We start from the raw sequence: 22,659 nt of genomic DNA on the forward strand, positions 1-22,659 counted from the left end.
TGGTAGCCCTTTAATCAGTACCCAAGAAGTAGCTCTTGGTTTCAAAAAGGTTGGTGACCCCTGGACTAGACGTATAAGATTTCATGGGATTTAGCGATTAGGAGTGACAGATTGTTTGGTAAACGTATAGCATGTTCTATATGTTATAGTTATTTGAATGACTCTTACCATAATATGTTACGTTAACATACCAGGCACGTTCTCAGTTGGTTATTTATGCCTCTTATAACGTACACTTATTCAGCCTGTTGTTCACTATTCTTTATTTATTTTAAATTGCCTTTCAAATGTCTATTCTTGGTGTCGGCTTTTATCAAATACATTTCCCCAAAAAATGCGACTTATACTGGCCGAGTCGACTGATGGAATGTTCATATCTTGTCGTTTAGATGAAGAATTAATCATAATAATCACATTAAAAAAGGCGGCACAAATGTGTCTTTCTTGCCATCTCCAGGTCTAAGTTGGATGTCAAAGTTGACCAACTTCCTGGTTCATGTCCACATCCTTCTACTGTCCAGGTGATAGACATGACTTATAATATAGGTGTCAAACTCAAGGCCCGGGGGCCACATTATTTTATGTGGTCCGCAAAAGCCTGGAAATAATATGCGTTAATAAAATGCTTAATCTATTTTTACTAAATATATTTGTTCTTTCCTTTTTGACATTAAAAATCATGTACTGCATGAAATTGCATATCTTGAATTTTTTTTATTTTTTTTTATCAAAATCAAAATATTATATCATGTATTTCAAAAAAAAATTTTGTTAAAATAATAATAAATACTGTACTTAAATATCTGCTTGACTTATGATTTCAAAACAAATTATCAATCAAAATGTAGACAGTAAAATTGACAATAGATTTTTTAGTTTTGAGGTTTTTTTTTTACCGTAAAATCAATTATGGTTACTATTTTTTTTCCCATTTACAGTAAAACACTAAGACATTAAAAAACACACAAAAACACATTAAAACAAGATTTTACGGTAAAAAACAAACAAACGGTCAGCTCTGTTGCTGGAATTTTACCACTAAAAACAGTGGTATTGTTTCTCCATTCCATTTATTCAACTTTTTTATATTCTGTAAAAAAAAACACTGCTTTTACTGTAAAATTCTGGTGACTGAGATGCCAGTTTTTAAAGTAAAAAATGCGACTTATACTCCAGTGCGACTTATATATGTTTTTTTCCTTCTTTATTATGCATTTTCGGCCGGTGCGACTTATACTCCGGTGCGACTTATACTCCGAAAAATGCGGTATATTGAGTAAAACATGCTTGAAACTAGAATATCAACTGTTGCAAAGCTGTGTCATCAACACTCACAAGTATAAAACTGCTTTTTTAAAGTAATCGTTTCTTAATTCAAGCATGAAAAAAAAAGCATAATGTATGCATATCATTATGTCAAGATAATGGCACTAGCATTTACTTCATTTAAGAATATTTTTCAACATATTGAGCAAAAAGGTCTCTTTTTTTTCTACCAAGAAAAGTGCACTTAGTGAGAATATACTTATTTTAAGGTATTTTTGGGTTCTTTGAGGTTAGCTAATTTTACTTGTTTTGGAAAGTCTTGACAAGCCGAATTTTCTTGATCTATTGGCAGATAATTTTGCTTAGTTCAAATAAAATACCCCTCATTTTTGTATTTTTTTTTTTCTTGTTTTTGAACACTGACTTTTTGCAGTGCAGGGTCAAATGGGACAAAATTAATTAAACAAATAAATATTTTTATAATGACTTTTACATTTTTAATTATTATTATAATTTAAATGTTTAAATGTTTCATTAATATATTTAACATAATATTTTTTTGTTACATTTAAATAACATTTAATTAATTATTTGATTATTTTCTGATTTGAATTTTGAATCATTTTTCATTGCAGGTTATACAAAAAGCAAAACTTTGAACATTCTTAAAATTTTTACATACATCTTTTTAAAGTAACATCGCCAACTACTGGCCTGGCATGGGTGTTGCAGCCTTTGCAGTCATTTTTAGGAAAGTGGCATGGGAAAAAAATTTCTCGATACTCGCATGGAAGCAGAAGTTCAGAACATTCAAAGAGAAATCCTCCCGTCCAATTAAAAATAATATGAAGTCGATTAATCATGACTTTTCCCATATCCAACCACAAATGTGAAACTCCATCCATCCATCTTCTTCCGCTTATCCGAGGTCGGGTCGCGGGGGCAGCAGCCTAAGCAGGGAAGCCCAGACTTTTTCTATTTAAATAACATTTAATTAATGATTTGATTATTTTCTGATAGAAATTTTAAATGTAATTATTTTTCATTGCAGGTTATACAAAAAACAAAAACTTTGAACATTCTTAAAAATGATCCATCCGCCCATTTCCTACCGCCTGTGATGATAAATGAATATATACATAATATATTGCATGTCTATTACCTGACACCTTCTATGTTAGCTACTTCTCTTTGTTTTTAATGTCTACTTTCTATTTTCTGCTGGATTTACTCTCTATTTTATGCTGTCACATATACTGTAAAATTGTACATGGTAATTGTTATATATTGTATATATGATATAGACATAATATAATAAAATATATCAGTATATATAATATACTGTACATATATTATGTAAATATTACGTATATATGTTATATTTTATATCGCTATATTTAGTCTATTTATACCTGCATTGTCCTTTCCATCCTTACACTTTCCATCATTGTAATGAGCTACTGTGTGGAACAATTCCCCTTGTGGATCATTAAAGTTTGTCTAAGTCTAAGTGTCTAAATCTAATGTGTTTATATGTGCCAAGTACAGTAAAAAGAGGTCAAAACAAAAAATATGATTACATGATTTAATTAGTTAAGTCACAATTACAACAACTATTTAGTTATTTAATGATTTTTTTAGGGTTAGGGTTAGAGTAAAATCTAATCATTGCTTTGGTCTGAAGACTTGAAACTTGGCAAAACTTTTAAAAATAAGGAAAATATACTTTTTTGGGGGGGAGTTGACGGTAGCTATTCTAGACCTCGCGGAGTATTTGTAAACGAGACCTTCTGACCCCAGAACACGTGGCAGTTAAAGTAGAGGAATTTAGTAAAGTTATTTGCGCACTTTCACACCAAGATATCGACCTCCGCTTCTCTGGTCAAAGTTCCACAAACAAGTGGAAGTGTCGAGTAACCAATAGTTACTAAGTTAGTTAGGACCCGCCCGCTGACTTTGACGGCTGGAGTTTGGCGGATAAAATAAATGATGATATATAAATTAATAAACAAACCATTAAATTATGAAATAATTATATAAATCGGGAAATTATTAATTAAGTCATTAAAAAAAGTTTGAATTATAAAATATTTAAAACAATAACGAACTAAATGATTTAACTATAATTAATTCAATGATTTAATGGAACATTTAATAACACATTTATGTTTTTAGTTCTAATTATAATTAATGACACATTTAAGCAAATATTTAAAGATGTATTTATTTATTACATTTTGTCCCAATTCACTCAAAATTACAACCAAAAATCACTGGCCGGCTTTGTTAACATTAGTGATTTGTTTTCAAAAGTCGGTCATTTTCACAATTTCGAGTTAAACTGAATAAAAAAAAAAAAAATCTCTTATCTCTTTTTTTTCTCGCCTTTTTTTTCTTTCTAAATATTGCATATTTGTTTTGTGTTTGCCATTTAAATGACTAAAAAGGGCATTAAACAAAACAAAAACAATTAAAAACGTATAATTGACGGATAGTTCTGAAGTTGATCGAGAGATTTAAGCGTTGAAAGTAAAAAAAATAAAAAATAAAAAAAAGAAAATATATATATATATATATATATATATATGACTTATTTTTTTACACTTTTAGGACTGGGACCCTTTTGGATCACCCAATAATTTGGGGGGATTTTTTTATTTTCAACTTGTCAATGCTCAAAAAAATTATAAAAAATGTATCATTGATTAGTAGATATAAAGTTGTTCTACAGATTTAAGTGTTGACAGTTTAAAAAAAAAAAGTATGACTAATTTTTTACACTTTTTTGAGTAGAATTTTAGTGGGTTTTGTTTTTTTCAACCCGTCATTGCTCAAAAAATAATACAAATGTATAATTGATAGATATATAGATATATATAAAGTTGTTCTACAGATTTAAGTGTTGACCGTTTAAAAAAAAAAAGTATGACTAATTTTTTACACTTCTATGAGTGGGACACTTTTGGATCCCCAAGAATTTTAGTGGGTTTTTGTTTTTTTCAACCTGTCATTGCTCAAAAAATAATAAAAACGTATAATTGATAGATATAAAGTTGTTCTACAGATTTAAGCGTTGACAGTTTAAAAAAAAAAAAAGTATGATTCCTTTTTAACAATTTTATGAGTGGGACATTTTTGGAAAACCAAGAGTTTGAGTGGGATTTAGTTTTTTTCAACCTAACATTGGTCAAAAAATAATACAAATGTATAATTGATGGATAGATATGAAGTTGTTCTACAGATTTAGATGTTGACAGTTTAAAAAAAAAAGTATGACTCATTTTTTACACTTTTATGAGTGGGACCCTTTTGGATCCCCAAGAATTTTAGTGGGTTTTTGTTTTTTTCAACCCGTCATTGCTCAAAAAATAATACAAATGTATAATTGATAGATATATAGATAGATATGAAGTTGTTCTACAGATTTAAGTGTTGACAGTTTAAAAAAAAAAAGTATGACACATTTTTTACACTTTTATGAGTGGGACCCTTTTGGATCCCCAAGAATTTTAGTGGGTTTTTGTTTTTTTCAACCCGTCATTGCTCAAAAAATAATAAAAACGTATAATTGATAGATATAAAGTTGTTCTACAGATTTAAGTGTTGACAGTTAAAAAAAAAAAAAAAAAAAAGTATGATTCCTTTTTAACAATTTTATGAGTGGGACACTTTTGGAAAACCAAGAGTTTGATTGGGATTTAGTTTTTTTCAACCTGACATTGGTCAAAAAAGAATACAAATGTTTAATTGATGGATAGATATGAAGTTGGTCTACAGATTTAGATGTTGACAGTTTAAAAAAAAAAGTATGACTCATTTTTTACACTTTAATGAGTGGGACCCTTTTGGATCCCCAAGAATTTTAGTGGGTTTTTGTTTTTTTCAACCCGTCATTGCTCAAAAAATAATACAAATGTATAATTGATAGATATAAAGTTGTTCTACAGATTTAAGTGTTGACAGTTTAAAAAAAAAAAAAGTATGATTCCTTTTTAACAATTTTATGAGTGGGACACTTTTGGAAAACCAAGAGTTTGAGTGGGATTTAGTTTTTTTCAACCTGACATTGGTCAAAAAATAATAAAAATGTATAATTGATGGATAGATATGAAGTTGTTCTACAGATTTAGATGTTGACAGTTTTAAAAAAAAAGTATGACTCATTTTTTACACTTTTATGAGTGGGACCCTTTTGGATCCCCAAGAATTTTAGTGGGTTTTTGTTTTTTTCAACCCGGCATTGCTCAAAAAATAATACAAATGTATAATTGATAGATATATAGATAGATATAAAGTTGTTCTACAGATTTAAGTGTTGACAGTTTTAAAAAAAAAAAGTATGACTAATTTTTTACACTTTTATGAGTGGGACCCTTTTGGATCCCCAAGAATTTTAGTGGGTTTTTGTTTTTTTCAACCCGTCATTGCTAAAAAAAAAAAAAAAAAAAACGTATGATTGATAGATATAAAGGTGTTCTACAGATTTAAGTGTTGACAGTTTAAAAAAAAAAAAGTATGATTCCTTTTTAACGATTTTATGAGTGGGACACTTTTGGAAAACCAAGAGTTTGAGTGGGATTTAGTTTTTTTCAACCTGACATTGGTCAAAAAATAATACAAATGTATAATTGATGGATAGATATGAAGTTGTTCTACAGATTTAGATGTTGACAGTTTAAAAAAAAAAGTATGACTCATTTTTTACACTTTTATGAGTGGGACCCTTTTGGATCCCCAAGAATTTTAGTGGGTTTTTGTTTTTTTCAACCCGTCATTGCTCAAAAAATAATACAAATGTATAATTGATGGATAGATATAAAGTTGTTCTACAGATTTAAGTGTTGACAGTTTAAAAAAAAAAAGTATGACTAATTTTTTACACTTTTATGAGTGGGACCCTTTTGGATCCCCAAGAATTTTAGTGGGTTTTTGTTTTTTTCAACCCGTCATTGCTCAAAAAATAATAAAAACGTATAATTGATAGATATAAAGTTGTTCTACAGATTTAAGTGTTGACAGTTTTAAAAAAAAAAAAGAGTATGACTCCCTTTTAACAATTTTATGAGTGGGACACTTTTGGAAAACCAAGAGTTTTAGTGGGATTTTTTTTTCTCAACCTGACATTGCTCAAAAAATAATAAAAATGTATAATTGATGGATAAATATGAAGTGTTCTACAGATTTAAGTGTTGACAATTAAAAAAATAGTATGATTCATGTTTAACAATTTTATGAGCGGGACACTTTTGAATAACCAAGAAATTGAGTGGAATTTAGTTTTTTTCAACCTGTCATTGCTCAAAAAATTATAAAAACGTATAAATGATGGATAGATATAAAGTTGTTCTACAGATTTAGGTGTTGACAGTTTAAAAAAAAAAATATATGAGTCATTTTTAACACTTGTATGAGTGGGGCCCTTTCGGATCTCCAAACATTTGAGTGGGATTTTTTTTTTTTTCAACCTGTCATTGCTCAAAAAATAATAAAAACGTATAATTGATAGATATATAGATAGATTTAAAGTTGTTTTACAGATTTAAGTGTTGACAGTTGAAAAAAAAAAAAAGAGTATGACTCCTTTTTAACAATTTTATGAGTGGAACACTTTTGGATAACCAAAATTTTTCAACCTGATATTGGTAAAAAAATAATAAAAATTTATAATTGATGGATAAATATGAAGTTTTTCTACAGATTTAAGTATTGACAGTTTAAAAAAAAAAGGATGACTCATGTTTAACAATTTTATAAGTGGGACATTTTTGGATAACCAAGAGTTTGAGTGGGGTTTAGTTTTTTTCAACCTGTCATTGCTCAAAAAATTATAAAAACGTGTAAATGATGGATAGATGTAAAGTTGTTCTACAGATTTAGGTGTTGACAGTAAAAAAAAAAAAAAAAATATGAGTCATTTTTAACACTTGTATGAGTGGGACCCTTTTGGATCTCCAAAAATTTGAGTGGGATTTTTTTTTTTTTAACCTGTCATTGCTCAGAAAATAATACAAACGTATAAATGATGGATAGATATAAAGTTGTTCTACAGATTTAAGTGTTGACAGTTTAAAAAAAAAAAAGAAAAGAGTATGACTCCTTTTTAACAATTTTATGAGTGGGACACTTTTGGATAACCAAGAGTTTTAGTGGGATTTTTTTTTTTCAACCTGACATTGCTCAAAAAAATAATACAAATGTATAATTGATGGATAGATATAAAGTTGTTCTACAGATTTAGGTGTTGACAGTTTAAAAAAAAAAAAAAGAGTCATTTGTAACACTTGTATGAGTGGGGCCCTTTCGGATCTCCAAAAATTTGAGTGGGATTTTTTTTTTTCAACCTGTCATTGCTCAAAGAATAAATACAAACGTATAATTGATGGATATTAAGTTTTTTTCAAGCTGACATTGCTCAAAAAATTATAAAAATGTATATATTAGATGGATAGATATGAAGTTGTTCTACAGATTTAAGTGTTGACAGTTTAAAAAAAAAAAAAAAAAGGATGACTCATGTTTAACAATTTTATGAGTGGGACACTTTTGGATAACCAAGAAATTGAGTGGGATTTAGTTTTTTTCAACCTGTCATTGCTCAAAAAATAATAAAAACGTATAAATGATGGATAGATATAAAGTTGTTCTACAGATTTAGGTGTTGACAGTAAAAAAAACATAAAAAATTATGAGTCATTTTTAACACTTGTATGAGTGGGACCCTTTTGGATCTCCAAAAATTTGAGTGGGATTTTTTATTTATTTTAACCTGTCATTGCTCAAAAAATAATAAAACCGTGTAAATGACGGATAGATATAAAGTTGTTCTACAGATTTAAGTGTTGACAGTTAAAAAAAAAAAAAAAGAGTATGACTCCTTTTTAACAATTTTATGAGTGGGACACTTTTGAATAACCCAAGAAATTGAGTGGAATTTAGTTTTTTTCAACCTGTCATTGCTCAAAAAATTATAAAAACGTATAAATGATGGATAGATATAAAGCTGTTCTACAGATTTAGGTGTTGACAGTTTAAAAATATATATATATATGAGTAATTTTTAACACTTGTATGAGTGGGACCCTTTTGGATTACCAAATATTTGAGTGGGATTTTTTTTTTTAACCTGTCATTGCTCAAAAACAAAATAAAAAGTTATATTTGACGGATAGATATGAAGTTGTTGTACAGATTTAAGTGTTGTGACAGCCATGACTGGCAATGCCTGACTAGCATTACAGCATTAATGTGTAAAGTTACTTTATTTACATACGGTACATCTTTTTAAAGTAACATCGCCAACTACTGGCCTGGCATGGGTATTACAGCCTTTGCAGTCATTTTTTAGGGCAGTGGGATGGAAAACAACATTGCTATCTCTATATGAAGTTGGCATTTGTTGTAATCAATTTAAAAAATCAGAATTTTGTGGAAGTGTGCCTTGAGGTGAAAAAGAGTGCGCTACTCGGCTTCAACCAGTAGAGGCACTGTTGATTCAGGTCCAATGCTTCATATTAGCAATAACGCAAGCATCGTTTTTCTCGATACTTGCATGGAAGCAGAAGTTCGGAACATTCAAAGAGAAATCCTCCCGTCCAATTAAAATTAATATTAAGTCGATTAATCATGACTTTTCCCATATCCAACCACAAATGTGGAACTCCATCCATCCATCTTCTTCCGCTTATCCGAGGTCGGGCCGCGGGGGCAGCAGCCTAAGCAGGGAATCCAGGACTTCCCTCTCCCCAGCCACTTCGTCCAGCTCCTCCCGGGGGATCCCGAGGCATTCCCAGGCCAGCCGGGAGACATAGTCTTCCCAACGTGTCCTGGGTCTTCCCCGTGGCCTCCTACCGGTCGGATGTGCCCGAAACACCTCCCTAGGGAGGCGTTCGGGTGGCATCCTGACCAGATGCCCGAACCACCTCATCTGGCTCCTCTCCATGTGGAGGAGCAGCAGCTTTACTCTGAGTTCCTCCTTCTCACCCTATCTCTAAGGGAGAGCCCCGCCACCCGGCGGGGGAAGCTCATTTTGGCCGCTTGTACCCGTGATCTTGTCCTTTCGTTCATAACCCAAAGTTCATGACCATAGGTGAGGATGGGAACGTAGATCGACCTGGAAATTGAGAGCTTTGCCTTCCGGCTCAGCTCCTTCTTCACCACAACGGATCGATACAGCGTCCGCATTATTGAAGACGCCTCACCGATCCGCCTGTCGATCTCACCATCCACTCTTCCCTCACTCGTGAACAAGACTCCGAGGTACTTGAACTCCTCCACTTGGGGCAAGATCTCCTCCCCAACCCGGAGATGGTACTCCACCCTTTTCCGGGCGAGAACCATGGACTCGGACTTGGAGGTGCTGATTCCCGTCCCAGTCGCTTCACACTCGGCTGCGAACCAATCCAGTGAGAGCTGAAGATCCTGGCCAGGTGAAGCCATCAGGACCACATCATCTGCAAAAAGCAGAGACCTAATCCTGCAGCCACCAAACCAGATCCCCTCAACGCCCTGACTGCACCGAGAAATTATGTCCATAAAAGTTATGAACAGAATCAGTGACAAAGGGCAGCCTTGGCGGAGTCCAACCCTCACTGGAAACGTGTCCGACTTACTGCCGGCAATGCGGACCAAGCTCTGACACTGATCGTACAAATGTGAAACTTTTTAAAAATCAAAATGAAAGAGATGCCACTTTGTATGTATAGCCTCTAGTCTTACCTGGCGACGGCATGGTAGTCTGCAGATGCCGATGTCGACTACGAGCGTGTTGTTCTTCCTCCCCTCGTTTCTTTTGCTGCTGTTTTAGTATCTCCTTCTCTTGGTCCAACCTCTTGTGCAGGAGGAGCAGCTCCTTCCTCTCCTCCTTGAGGCTTTTCTCCGCCATCTGCAATATTCTCACTTCCTCCGGCGTCTTGTTGTCCTTCCGCCTGGTCGCTTCCCGAGGCTCCGGGTTTGGCTCTTTGGTGGGTCTCATCCTGCTCCCGAACCTCGCCACAGTTTCCTCATGAGGACTCCACTTGGAAACTTGAGGTTTCTGAGTAACAGGTTTTAAGAATGGGTTTTGTTCGTCCTGCCATGACGGGCTGTGCGTTTGAGGGCCTTCACCCGTGGTGCCCTCATTACTGCCCAATCCCTTTCCATCTCCCAGTGTCTTATCCGAGCCAACATGATCCACGGAAGAACCGGTCTTGTTGCCTAAAGTCATCTCCTTCTTAGTCGCAATGACCCCTGTGGAGTTATGCGTCCATTGTGGGCCAAACAGAACCTCCTCAGGTCGAGATGCTTCCTCTCCTGCGATACTGTAGCCTTCTCCAGGCTGAGTGAAAGTGTCTCCTCTCGGGCTCCAGTGTTGCTCCAGGAGGTCCACCAGGAGGGAACCCTGGTTCTGCTTCAGCTCATCCCACTGATGCAGCTCATCCTTGGTGTGCACTTTCACCTTGATGGGAACATTCAAGAATTATGTACAGTAAAAATGACCAAAACAGTAGGCTGTGCGTAACAAGACCTACATGTTCATGTCCTCGGCTTAGTGTCTGGTTGCGATGCTGGTCCTTGTGATGGCGGCGAGACGACTTTCTCTTCAGCACCGACTGTCGCTGAGCAGGCTGACATCGGCACTCAACGTGGTCGATCACCGACACCACGGCTTTGGCGTAAGTAGGTCTTTTATTTATGTACTCGATCTTCATGACCTATGGAATTTGAGACAATTTACCTTATACAGACTCGTATCTTGAAACATGTTATGTATATACCGTCATTTTCAAACCGTAACCCATCCGTATCGGATGATTTTCCTGAAAAAGCACATAAAGCCTCTCAATGCCGATGACAAATGCTAGTCCCCTCTGGCTGACACTGTATTTAGTCCTCCGGCTGACAAGCTAGCAGCTAATTATGTATCTACATACACAGTGTGGAGCCGATCCCCTAAACTAATAATTATCTGAATTTTTTAATAACTGATGTATCATTATCAAGTTTTAAGACGAGGCTAAACATGTTACACAGCGAATAGGGGATTATAGTTTATGATTTGGTTTAGGAATTGTTTACTATTGACTTTGTGGGGAAAAGGAACTATAGCAATAATATTGTCTTGATATTGTTGAACAGTCAATATCAATATGGTATGTAGTGGCATTTCTGACCAAATCTGATTTGGTCAGAAATGCCACTACATACCCCCCTTCCAGGGTTTTAGAACCCTGGACCATACGGAGTTCTGACCTAGGCCACTTCCTTAAAAAAAAACCTCTACTACAGATAGAGGCGAAAACCTCAATGTTGTTATTGCGGGGCGAAATTCCTCTATGACCCTCATTGAATGATCGCTATAATCAGCCTGCAGCAAAGCCATATCACAGAACACCATGAATACATTGAAAGATTTACAGTTTATACATGTGATCGGTTTTGGTATTGGCCGATCTCACCAATGTATAATCAGTATCGAATCGGCAGAATAAATCCCTGATCGCAACATTTCTACTAATTGCCGAACAGGTCACGGTGGACCTATAAAATCGTTCACAATAAATCAAACGCACTGACACAATCATTCAGTCGGCCATTTAGCGAGTTATGCACTCACTCTCATCACGGAGAAGACACTGTCATCATCTCTTATGACAGTTATTAAATTCTGGTAATCTGTTTTATTTCCAGTCCAGCGCTAGAGCCTGTATTTAGTCCTCCAGCTGACAAGCTAGCTGCTAATTATGTATCTCCACACACAGTGTGGCGCCGATCCCCTAAACTAATAATAATCAGAATTTCTTAATAACTGATGTATCATTATCAAGTTTTAAGATGAGGCTAAACATGTTACACAGCGAGTAGGAGATTATAGTTTATGATTTTGTTTAGGAATTGTTTACTATTGACTTTGTGGGAAAAGCAAGTATAGCAATAATATTGTCTTGATATTGTTGAACAGTCAATAGCACTCATCATAAATACAATGAAAGATTTACAGTTGATACATGTGATCGGTTTCAGTATTGGCCGATCTCACCAATGTATAATCAGTATCGAATCGGCAGAATAAATCCTTGATCGCAACATTTCTACTAATTGCCGAACAGGTCACGGTGGACCTATAAAATTGTTCACAATAAATCAAACGCACTGACACAATCATTCAGTCGGCCATTTAGCGAGTTATGCACTCACTCTCATCACGGAGAAGACACTGTCATCATCTCTTATGACAGTTATTCAATTCTGGTAATCTGTTTTATTTCCAGTCCAGTGCTAGAGCCTGTATTTAGTCCTCCGGCTGACAAGCTAGTAGCTAATTATGTATCTCCATACACAGTGTGGAGCCGATCCCCTAAACTAATAATAATCAGAATTTCTTAATAACTGATGTATCATTATAATACATTGAAAGATTTACAGTTGATACATGTAATCGGTTTCGGTATTGGCCAATCTCACCCATGTATAATCAGAAAAAATCCCTAAACGCAACATTTCTACTAATTGCCAAACAGGTCACGGTGGACCTATAAAATCGTTCACAATAAATCAAACGCACTGACACAATCATTCAGTCGGCCATTTAGCGAGTTATGCACTCACCCTCATCACGGAGAAGACACTGTCATCATCTCTTATGACAGTTATTCAATTCTGGTAATCTGTTTTATTTCCAGTCCAGCGCTAGAGCCTGTATTTAGTCCTCCGGCTGACAAGCTAGCTGCTAATTATGTATCTCCATACACAGTGTGGAGCCGATCCCCTAAACTAATAATAATCAGAATTTCTTAATAACTGATGTATCATTATCAAGTTTTAAGATGAAGCTAAACATGTTACACAGCGAGTAGGAGATTATAGTTTATGATTTTGTTTAGGAATTGTTTACTATTGACTTTGTGGGAAAAGCAAGTATAGCAATAATATTGTCTTGATATTGTTGAACAGTCAATAGCACTCACCATAAATACATTGAAAGATTTACAGTTGATACATGTGGTCGGTTTCAGTATTGGCCAATCTCACCAATGTATAATCAGTATCGAATCGTCAGAATAAATCCCTGATGGCAACATTTCTACTAATTACCGAACAGGTCACGGTGGACCTATAAAATCGTTCACGATAAACCAAAGGCACTGACACAATCATTCAGTCGGCCATTTAGCGAGTTATGCACTCACTCTCATCACGGAGAAGACACTGTCATCATCTCTTATGACAGTAATTCAATTCTGGTAATCTGTTTTATTTCCAGTCCAGCGCTAGTTATTTTTGTTCCTGCGACCCTTTTCTAAACTGAGCGCTACTTCCCACACCTGTCCCAGATTGGCAATCAGAAAACACCTGTCCCTAGTTGCTAATCAGGATTCTTCTCATGCGCTTCCTGTGCACTTCCCTGCCGCACTATTTTTGTTTCGGTTTTCTAATCAAAATTTTGTACTGTATATGCACAAATCAAAATGCGCTAACAAAATGAGGCGGGTGTGGCTTCCATGGAGTCGTGCTTGGCGATTGGGATTGCTCACCTGCAGGTATCTGGTGTGTGTGACCACGGGGACGCAATGCAGGCTTTTGGTGTTGCAGCAGCCGGAGCAGCGCTGCACCTCCACACATGGCGGCCACAGCAGGAAGTTGGCGTTGCTACGGTCTAACATTGCCCTGGTGATCTCCACCACCTCAGTGCGAACTTTACACACAGCTTGCTGCGCTGGCTGGGCGACTGAGGTATGACACAGAGAAGACAAGAGTATGTACGCTTGCAATGGACGTTGAGTGGATCTAGCATAATATTGTGAGAGTCCAGTTCATAGTGGATCTAACATAATATTGTCAGAGTCTAGTCCATAGTGGATCTAACATAATAGAGTGAGAGTCTAGATGTTGAACAGACAACCGTAATATGTCAAGTATGGGGCAAAAGCGTTGCTACAAAAAGTAGCAGCACTGCTAATATGTAGCATCATTTGAAAAGTCGCCCACTAGAGAATGAAGAGTGCTTACTCCGCATGTCTACATCTCCGGCCGGTGCCACACCCACAAAATGCCCAAGCAACCATTTCCACATCAACACCGTATGAAAAAACTAGTCAACAACAGAAGGAGATAACGTCCGTAGGAACCTACCACATAGCGAAGGACATACACTATTTGATTTTTGTACAAAAAGTATATACCTCAGAGTCGTACGTTTTGGTACTTGATGTATGCTAGCCTTTTTTGAACATTTTACAGGTATACTCCTCAGAAATATAAATTTTAGTACTTGACGTTTACTGTTAGCATGCTACCATACAATAGCTTTTTTTGCAGGTATACAATTCTGAGTCATATTTTGGCACTTGCTGCTGATTTTAGCATATTAGCTTTTTTAGCTATTATTACAGGTATACACCTCAATCATGTATTTTAGTACTTGATGCACGTTAGCGTTAGCGTGTTAGCTTTTTTATATAGTTTTACAGGTATATACCTCAGAGTCGTATGTTTTGGTACTCGATGTATGCTAGCCTTTTTTGAACATTTTACAGGTATACTCCTCAGAAATATACATTTTAGTACCTGACGTTTACTGTTAGCATGCTACCATACAATAGCTTTTCTTAGCTATTTTTACAGCTATACAATTCTGAGTCATATTTTGGCACTTGCTGCTCATTTTAGCATGTTAGCTTTTTTAGCTATTATTACAGGTATACACCTCAATCATTTATTTTAGTACTTGATGCACGTTAGCGTGTTAGCTTTTTTATATAGTTTTACAGGTATATACAGTACCTCAGAGTCGTACGTTTTGGTACTCGATGTATGCTAGCCTTTTTTGAACATTTTACAGGTATACTCCTCAGAAATATACATTTTAGTACTTGATGTTTATGTTTACTGTTAGCATGCTACCATACAATAGCTTTTGTTTAGCTTTTTTTGCAGGTATACAATTCTGAGTCATATTTTGGCACTTGCTGCTAATTTTAGCATATTAGCTTTTTTTACAAGTATAAACTTTAATGATGTATTTAGTACTTGATGCACGTTAGCGTTAGCGTGTTAGCTTTTTTATATAGTTTTACAGGTATATACCTCAGAGTCGTACATTTTGGTACTCGATGTATGCTAGCCTTTTTTGAACATTTTACAGGTATACTCCTCAGAAATATTAATTTTAGTACTTGACGTTTACTGTTAGCATGCTACCATACAGCCCTGCGATGAGGTGGCGACTTCCGCCGGACTTCCGCCAGATTGTAGCTGAGATAGGCTCCAGCGCCCCCCGCGACCCCGAAGGGAATAAGCGGTAGAAAATGGATGGATGGATAGATGCTACCATACAATAGCCTTTTTTAGCTATTTTTGCAGGTATACAATTCTGAGTCATATTTTGGCACTTGCTGCTAATTTTAGAATATTAGCTTTTTTAGCTATTTTTACAGGTATACACCTCAATCATGTATTTTAGTACTTGATGCACGTTAGCGTTAGCGTGTTAGCTTTTTTATATAGTTTTTACATATATATATATATATATATACATATTTGCACTTTAATTTTAGTGTTGTTTTGATATGTCACCTTAGTGACATCATGCACAAAAGTGCACTAATAGCTTGTTTTAAAATGTCTCTGACAATCTTGCACTTTCTGTTTTGGAAATGACATGAATGTTTGTGCCACTGCTTAATAACTTTTTAATAAATACTTTTTTGCTAAATTGACTTAGTTGTGGTTTCCCTCTCTGCATGAAAGTTGAAAATGAGCATATATTAATGCAAGAATGTTTTAAAGTAGACACATAGAATCATCATGCTGTGATTATATGCATCAAGTGTTCATTCAAGGCTAAGGCAAAATATCCACATATATATGGTGTATCGTGACATGGCCTAAAAATATCGAGATATTAGTTATGACTGTTGTAAAGAAGGAAAACAGCCGTCCACGTATGAAAAATGGGGTTTAACCTGAGGCCATTTGTCTCCTCCTGCTAGAGGGAATGCTTCACATTACACCAGCTGTTGTGGACATCTGCTTTATCGTTGATTGCCAACAAAACAAAAAAAAAAGGTAATGATTTGAGCGTGTCCCTAAGACCATCTCTGTCACATTACTCAAGCCCTGGAAAGGCAGCCTAATGATGACGGAGTAAGTCTTCATTCACGAGGAAAATCAGGAATCCTCCATGCCAGCACTCCAACTTTCCTACATTCATCAGGACATGAACACACCACCGTGATCACACCTGACTTGTATCCCTCCCTTTTTAGTGGGGGCCCCAGCGAAACAATCTTTCACACGAGTGACACATGTTTGGAAGAAGGAGGAGGCTGGGTGGAGGGGTGGGGGCGTGCTTACCGAGGCTCCTTGGTAGTCTGTGACCTCCATTTGCTGCCGAGTTTCCCTCATCATCATCTGAGACAAGGCAGTAAAACACAGATATTGTTAAACATCCTGAAAGGCCTACTAGTGCTCTCTCTATGACTGTCACTTTAATAAAACCACCGGAAGTCTTTGAACGCACCGTATTTTTTCGTCCTTGTTTCTATTTGTCCACCAAACCTTTTATGCTGTGCGTGAATGCACAAAGGTGAGCTCTGTTGCTGTTATTGACTTGTGTGGAGTGCTAATCAGACATACGACTGTCACTTTAATAAAACCATCGGAAGTCTTTGAACGCACCGTAGTTTGTTTACACGTACAACTTTCCGTCTTTGTCTCTATTTGTCCACCAAACCTTTTATGCTGTGCGTGAATGCACAAAGGTGTGCTCTGTTGATGTTATTGACTTGTGTGGAGTGCTAATCAGACATACGACTGTCACTTTAATAAAACCACCGGAAGTCTTTGAACGCACCGTAGTTTGTTTACATGCACAACTTTTCGTCTTTGTCTCTATTTGTCCACCAAACCTTTTATGCTGTGCGTGAATGCAAAAAGGTGTGCTCTGTTAATGTTATTGACTTGTGTGGAGTGCTTATCAGACATATGACTGTCACTTTAATAAAACCATCGGAAGTCTTTGAACGCACCGTAGTTTGTTTACATGTGCAACTTTCCGTCTTTGTCTCTATTTGTCCACCAAACCTTTTATGCTGTGCGTGAATGCACAAAGGTGTGCTCTGTTAATGTTATTGACTTGTGTGGAGAGCTTATCAGACATATGACTGTCACTTTAATAAAACCATCGGAAGTCTTTGATTGCACCGTAGTTTGTTTACATGTACAACTTTCCGTCTTTGTCTCTATTTGTCCACCAAACCTTTTATGCTGTGCGTGAATGCACAAAGGTGAGCTCTGTTGATGTTATTGACTTGTGTGGAGTGCTAATCAGACATACGACTGTCACTTTAATAAAACCATCGGAAGTCTTTGAACGCACTGTAGTTTGTTTACATGTACAACTTTCCGTCTTTGTCTCTATTTGTCCACCAAACCTTTTATGCTGTGCGTGAATGCACAAAGGTGAGCTCCGTTGATGTTATTGACTTGTGTGGAGTGCTAATCAGACATACGACTGTCACTTTAATAAAACCATCGGAAGTCTTTGAACGCACCGTAGTTTGTTTACACATACAACTTTCCGTCTTTGTCTCTATTTGTCCACCAAACCTTTTATGCTGTGCGTGAATGCACAAAGGTGTGCTCTGTTGATGTTATTGACTTGTGTGGAGTGCTAATCACTTTAATAAAACCATCAGAAATCTTTGAACGCACCGTAGTTTTTTTACATGTACAAATTTCCTTCTTTGTCTCTATTTGTCCACCAAACCTTTTATGCTGTGCGCGAATGCACAAAGGTGTGCTCTGTTAATGTTATTGACTTGTGTGGAGTGCTTATCAGACATATCACTGTCACTTTAATAAAACCATCGGAAGTCTTTGATTGCACCGTAGTTTGTTTACATGTACTACTTTCCGTCTTTGTCTCTATTTGTCCACCAAACCTTGTATGCTGTGCGTGAATGCACAAAGGTGAGCTCTGTTAATGTTATTGACTTGTGTGGAGTGCTAATCAGACATACGACTGTCACTTTAATAAAACCATCGGAAGTCTTTGAACGCACCGTAGTTTGTTTACATGTACAACTTTTCGTCTTTGTCTCTATTTGTCCACCAAACCTTTAATGCTGTGCGCGAATGCACAAAGGTGAGCTCTGTTGATGTTACTGACTTGTGTGGAGTGCTAATCAGACATACGACTGTCACTTTAATAAAACCATCGGAAGTCTTTGAACGCACCGCGGTTTGTTTACATGTACAACTTTCCTTCTTTGTCTCTATTTGTCCACCAAACCTTTTATGCTGTGCGTGAATGCACAAAGGTGAGCTCTATTACTGTTATTGACTTGTGTGGAGTGCTAATCAGACATATGACTGTCACTCTAATAAAACCATCGGAAGTCTTTGAACGCACCGTAGTTTGTTTACACGTACAACTTTCCGTCTTTGTCTCTATTTGTCCACCAAACCTTTTATGCTGTGCGTGAATGCACAAAGGTGTGCTCTGTTGATGTTATTGACTTGTGTGGAGTGCTAATCACTTTAATAAAACCATCGGAAATCTTTGAACGCACCGTAGTTTTTTTACATGTACAAATTTCCTTCTTTGTCTCTATATGTCCACCAAACCTTTTATGCTGTGCGTAAATGCACAAAGGTGAGCTCTGTTGATGTTATTGACTTGTGTGGAGTGCTAATCAGACATACGACTGTCACTTTAATAAAACCACCGGAAGTCTTTGAACGCACCGTGGTTTGTTTACATGTGCAACTTTCTGTCTTTGTCTCTATTTGTCCACCAAACCTTTTATGCTGTGCGTGAATGCACAAAGGTGAGCTCTGTTGACGTTATTGACTTGTGTGGAGTGCGAATCAGACATACGACTGTCACTTTAATAAAACCATCGGAAGTCTTTGAACGCACAATAGTTTGTTTGCATGTACAACTTTCCGTCTTTGTCTCTATATGTCCACCAAACCTTTTATGCTGTGCGTGAATGCACAAAGTTGTGCTCTGTTGATGTTATTGACTTGTGTGGAGTGCTAATCACTTTAATAAAACCATCGGAAATCTTTGAACGCACCGTGGTTTTTTTACATGTACAACTTTCCGTCTTTGTCTCTATTTGTCCACCAAACCTTTTATGCTGTGCGCGAATGCACAAAGGTGAGCTCTGTTGCTGTTATTGACTTGTGTGGAGTGCTAATCAGACATACGACTGTCACTTTAATAAAACCACCGGAAGTCTTTGAACACACCGCGGTTTGTTTACATGTACAACTTTCCTCCTTTATCTCTATTTGTCCACCAAACCTTTTATGCTGTGCGTGAATGCACAAAGGTGAGCTCTGTTGCTGTTATTGACTTGTGTGGAGTGCTAATCAGACATACGACTGTCACTTTAATAAAACCATCGGAAGTCTTTGAACGCACCGTAGTTTGTTTACATGTACAACTTTTCGTCTTTGTCTCTATTTGTCCACCAAACCTTTTATGCTGTGCGTGAATGCACAAAGGTGTGCTCTGTTGATGTTATTGACTTGTGTGGAGTGCTAATCAGACATATGACTGTCACTTTAATAAAACCACCGGAAGTCTTTGAACGCACTGTAGTTTGTTTACATGTACAACTTTCCTTCTTTGTCTCTATTTGTCCACCAAACCTTTTATGCTGTGCGTAAATGCACAAAGGTGAGCTCTGTTGATGTTATTGACTTGTGTGGAGTGCTAATCAGACATACGACTGTCACTTTAATAAAACCATCGGAAGTCTTTGAACGCACCATAGTTTGTTTACACGTACAACTTTCCGTCTTTGTCTCTATTTGTCCACCAAACCTTTTATGCTGTGCGTGAATGCACAAAGGTGTGCTCTGTTGATGTTATTGACTTGTGTGGAGTGCTAATCACTTTAATAAAACCATCGGAAATCTTTGAACGCACTGTAGTTTGTTTACATGTACAACTTTCCTTCTTTGTCTCTATTTGTCCACCAAACCTTTTATGCTGTGCGTAAATGCACAAAGGTGATCTCTGTTGATGTTATTGACTTGTGTGGAGTGCTAATCAGACATACGACTGTCACTTTAATAAAACCATCGGAAGTCTTTGAACGCACCATAGTTTGTTTACACGTACAACTTTCCGTCTTTGTCTCTATTTGTCCACCAAACCTTTTATGCTGTGCGTGAATGCACAAAGGTGTGCTCTGTTGATGTTATTGACTTGTGTGGAGTGCTAATCACTTTAATAAAACCATCGGAAATCTTTGAACGCACCGTAGTTTTTTTACATGTACAAATTTCCTTCTTTGTCTCTATTTGTCCACCAAACCTTTTATGCTGTGCGTGAATGCACAAAGGTGAGCTCTGTTGCTGTTATTGACTTGTGTGGAGTGCTAATCAGACATACGACTGTCACTTTAATAAAACCATCGGAAGTCTTTGAACGCACCGCGGTTTGTTTACATGTACAACTTTCCTTCTTTGTCTCTATTTGTCCACCAAACCTTTTATGCTGTGCGTGAATGCACAAAGGTGAGCTCTGTTGATGTTATTGACTTGTGTGGAGTGCTAATCAGACATACGACTGTCACTTTAATAAAACCATCGGAAGTCTTTGAACGCACTGTAGTTTGTTTACATGTACAACTTTCCTTTTTTGTCTCTATTTGTCCACCAAACCTTTTATGCTGTGCGTGAATGCACAAAGGTGAGCTCTGTTGATGTTATTGACTTGTGTTGAGTGCTAATCAGACATATGACTGTCACTTTAATAAAACCATCGGAAGTCTTTGAACGCGCCGCGGTTTGTTTACATGTACAACTTTCCTTCTTTGTCTCTATTTGTCCACCAAACCTTTTATGCTGTGCGTGAATGCACAAAGGTGAGCTCTGTTGATGTTATTGACTTGTGTGGAGTGCTAATCAGACATACGACTGTCACTTTAATAAAACCATCGGAAGTCTTTGAACGCACCGCGGTTTGTTTACATGTACAACTTTCCTTCTTTGTCTCTATTTGTCCACCAAACCTTTTATGCTGTGCGTGAATGCACAAAGGTGAGCTCTGTTGATGTTATTGACTTGTGTGGAGTGCTAATCAGACATACGACTGTCACTTTAATAAAACCATCGGAAGTCTTTTAACGCACCGCGGTTTGTTTACATGTACAACTTTCCTTCTTTGTCTCTATTTGTCTACCAAACATTTTATGCTGTGCGTGAATGCACAAAGGTGTGCTCTGTTAATGTTATTGACTTGTGTGGAGTGCTTATCAGACATATGACTGTCACTTTAATAAAACCATCGGAAGTCTTTGAACGCACAATAGTTTGTTTGCATGTACAACTTTCCGTCTTTGTCTCTATATGTCCACCAAACCTTGTATGCTGTGCGTGAATGCACAAAGGTGAGCTCTGTTGATGTTATTGACTTGTGTGGAGTGCTAATCAGACATATGACTGTCACTTTAATAAAATCATAACTATTTGACGATAGTATGTACATAATGATTTAAATAGACTAGGATATATAAATAACATTGGTTAATAGTAATAAATTATGAATACAATAAATTGTAGTGCAAATAGAATTTAAAAACAATGACGGAAAACCAAAGCCCCGTTCAGCACATGATGGCAAACATACTAAATATTGTTCCCCCATTTCCATTAGGTTGCTCCTTTAAAGTTAGCCAAATGTGTTTGTTTATTGTATTTGTTGTCAATAATGAAATAAATAAATAACATGAACAGACTGTAATAAAATACCTCTAGCTTGTACATGAAACACTCCTAATGTTCTGCATTATTAACCAAATTGTCCGTTACTTGCCATCGTACTCATAGACCTCAGAGGCTGTGAGCTAACCAATGTGTGTAAACAAATAACGTTAGCGATGAAACATGACTGTAGTACAGTACCGCAGGGAAAACTATGCAACAACACATCCTGGGACCGCAGGACCCGGTTAAGGGTCTACATACAGCCATTGAGCTGATTTTGTAGACTTAACATAGCTTCAAATACATTTGAAAATGTACATATCACCCATTAATGCTAATAATTAGTCAAATCATGTTCAGTTGATAGCGACTGGACTATTCAGTTTTGTCTAGGAAGGCATTTTGCAGGATTTATCAGTCGTGCTCATTGATTACTGTAGATTGTTCAGATCTAGTCCCACTAGTAGGATTTACGTTGGTCAGAGCAAGTCAGACTAGTAAAACTTAGGTTGGTCAGATTTAGTCCAATTAGTAGGAGTTAGGTTGGTCAGAGCAAGTCCCACTAGTAGGACTTAGGTTGGTCAGAGCTAGTCCCACTAGTAGGACTTAGGTTGGTCAAAGCTAGTCCCACTAGTAGGATTTAGATTGGTAAGATCTAGTCCGGTTAGTAGGACTTAGGTTGGACAGATC

General features: G+C 36.5%; 1 protein-coding gene across 1 annotated transcript in view; it reads right to left on the bottom strand.

Moving 5' to 3' along the window:
• Positions 1-22,659, bottom strand: part of pdgfbb (platelet-derived growth factor beta polypeptide b) — a 60,904-nt gene that overhangs the window by 4,224 nt on the left and 34,021 nt on the right. Inside the window, exons 3-6 of the mRNA XM_062036606.1 lie at positions 16,597-16,653; positions 13,776-13,969; positions 10,773-10,955; positions 9,982-10,699 (exon numbers count right to left, since the gene is read on the bottom strand). Of these exons, the coding sequence (XP_061892590.1) occupies positions 9,982-10,699; positions 10,773-10,955; positions 13,776-13,969; positions 16,597-16,653 (1,152 nt within the window). The remainder of the gene's footprint in view (positions 1-9,981; positions 10,700-10,772; positions 10,956-13,775; positions 13,970-16,596; positions 16,654-22,659) is intronic.

The sequence above is a fragment of the Entelurus aequoreus genome, linkage group LG25 (assembly GCF_033978785.1).
Source record: "Entelurus aequoreus isolate RoL-2023_Sb linkage group LG25, RoL_Eaeq_v1.1, whole genome shotgun sequence".
Lineage (NCBI taxonomy): Eukaryota > Metazoa > Chordata > Actinopteri > Syngnathiformes > Syngnathidae > Entelurus > Entelurus aequoreus.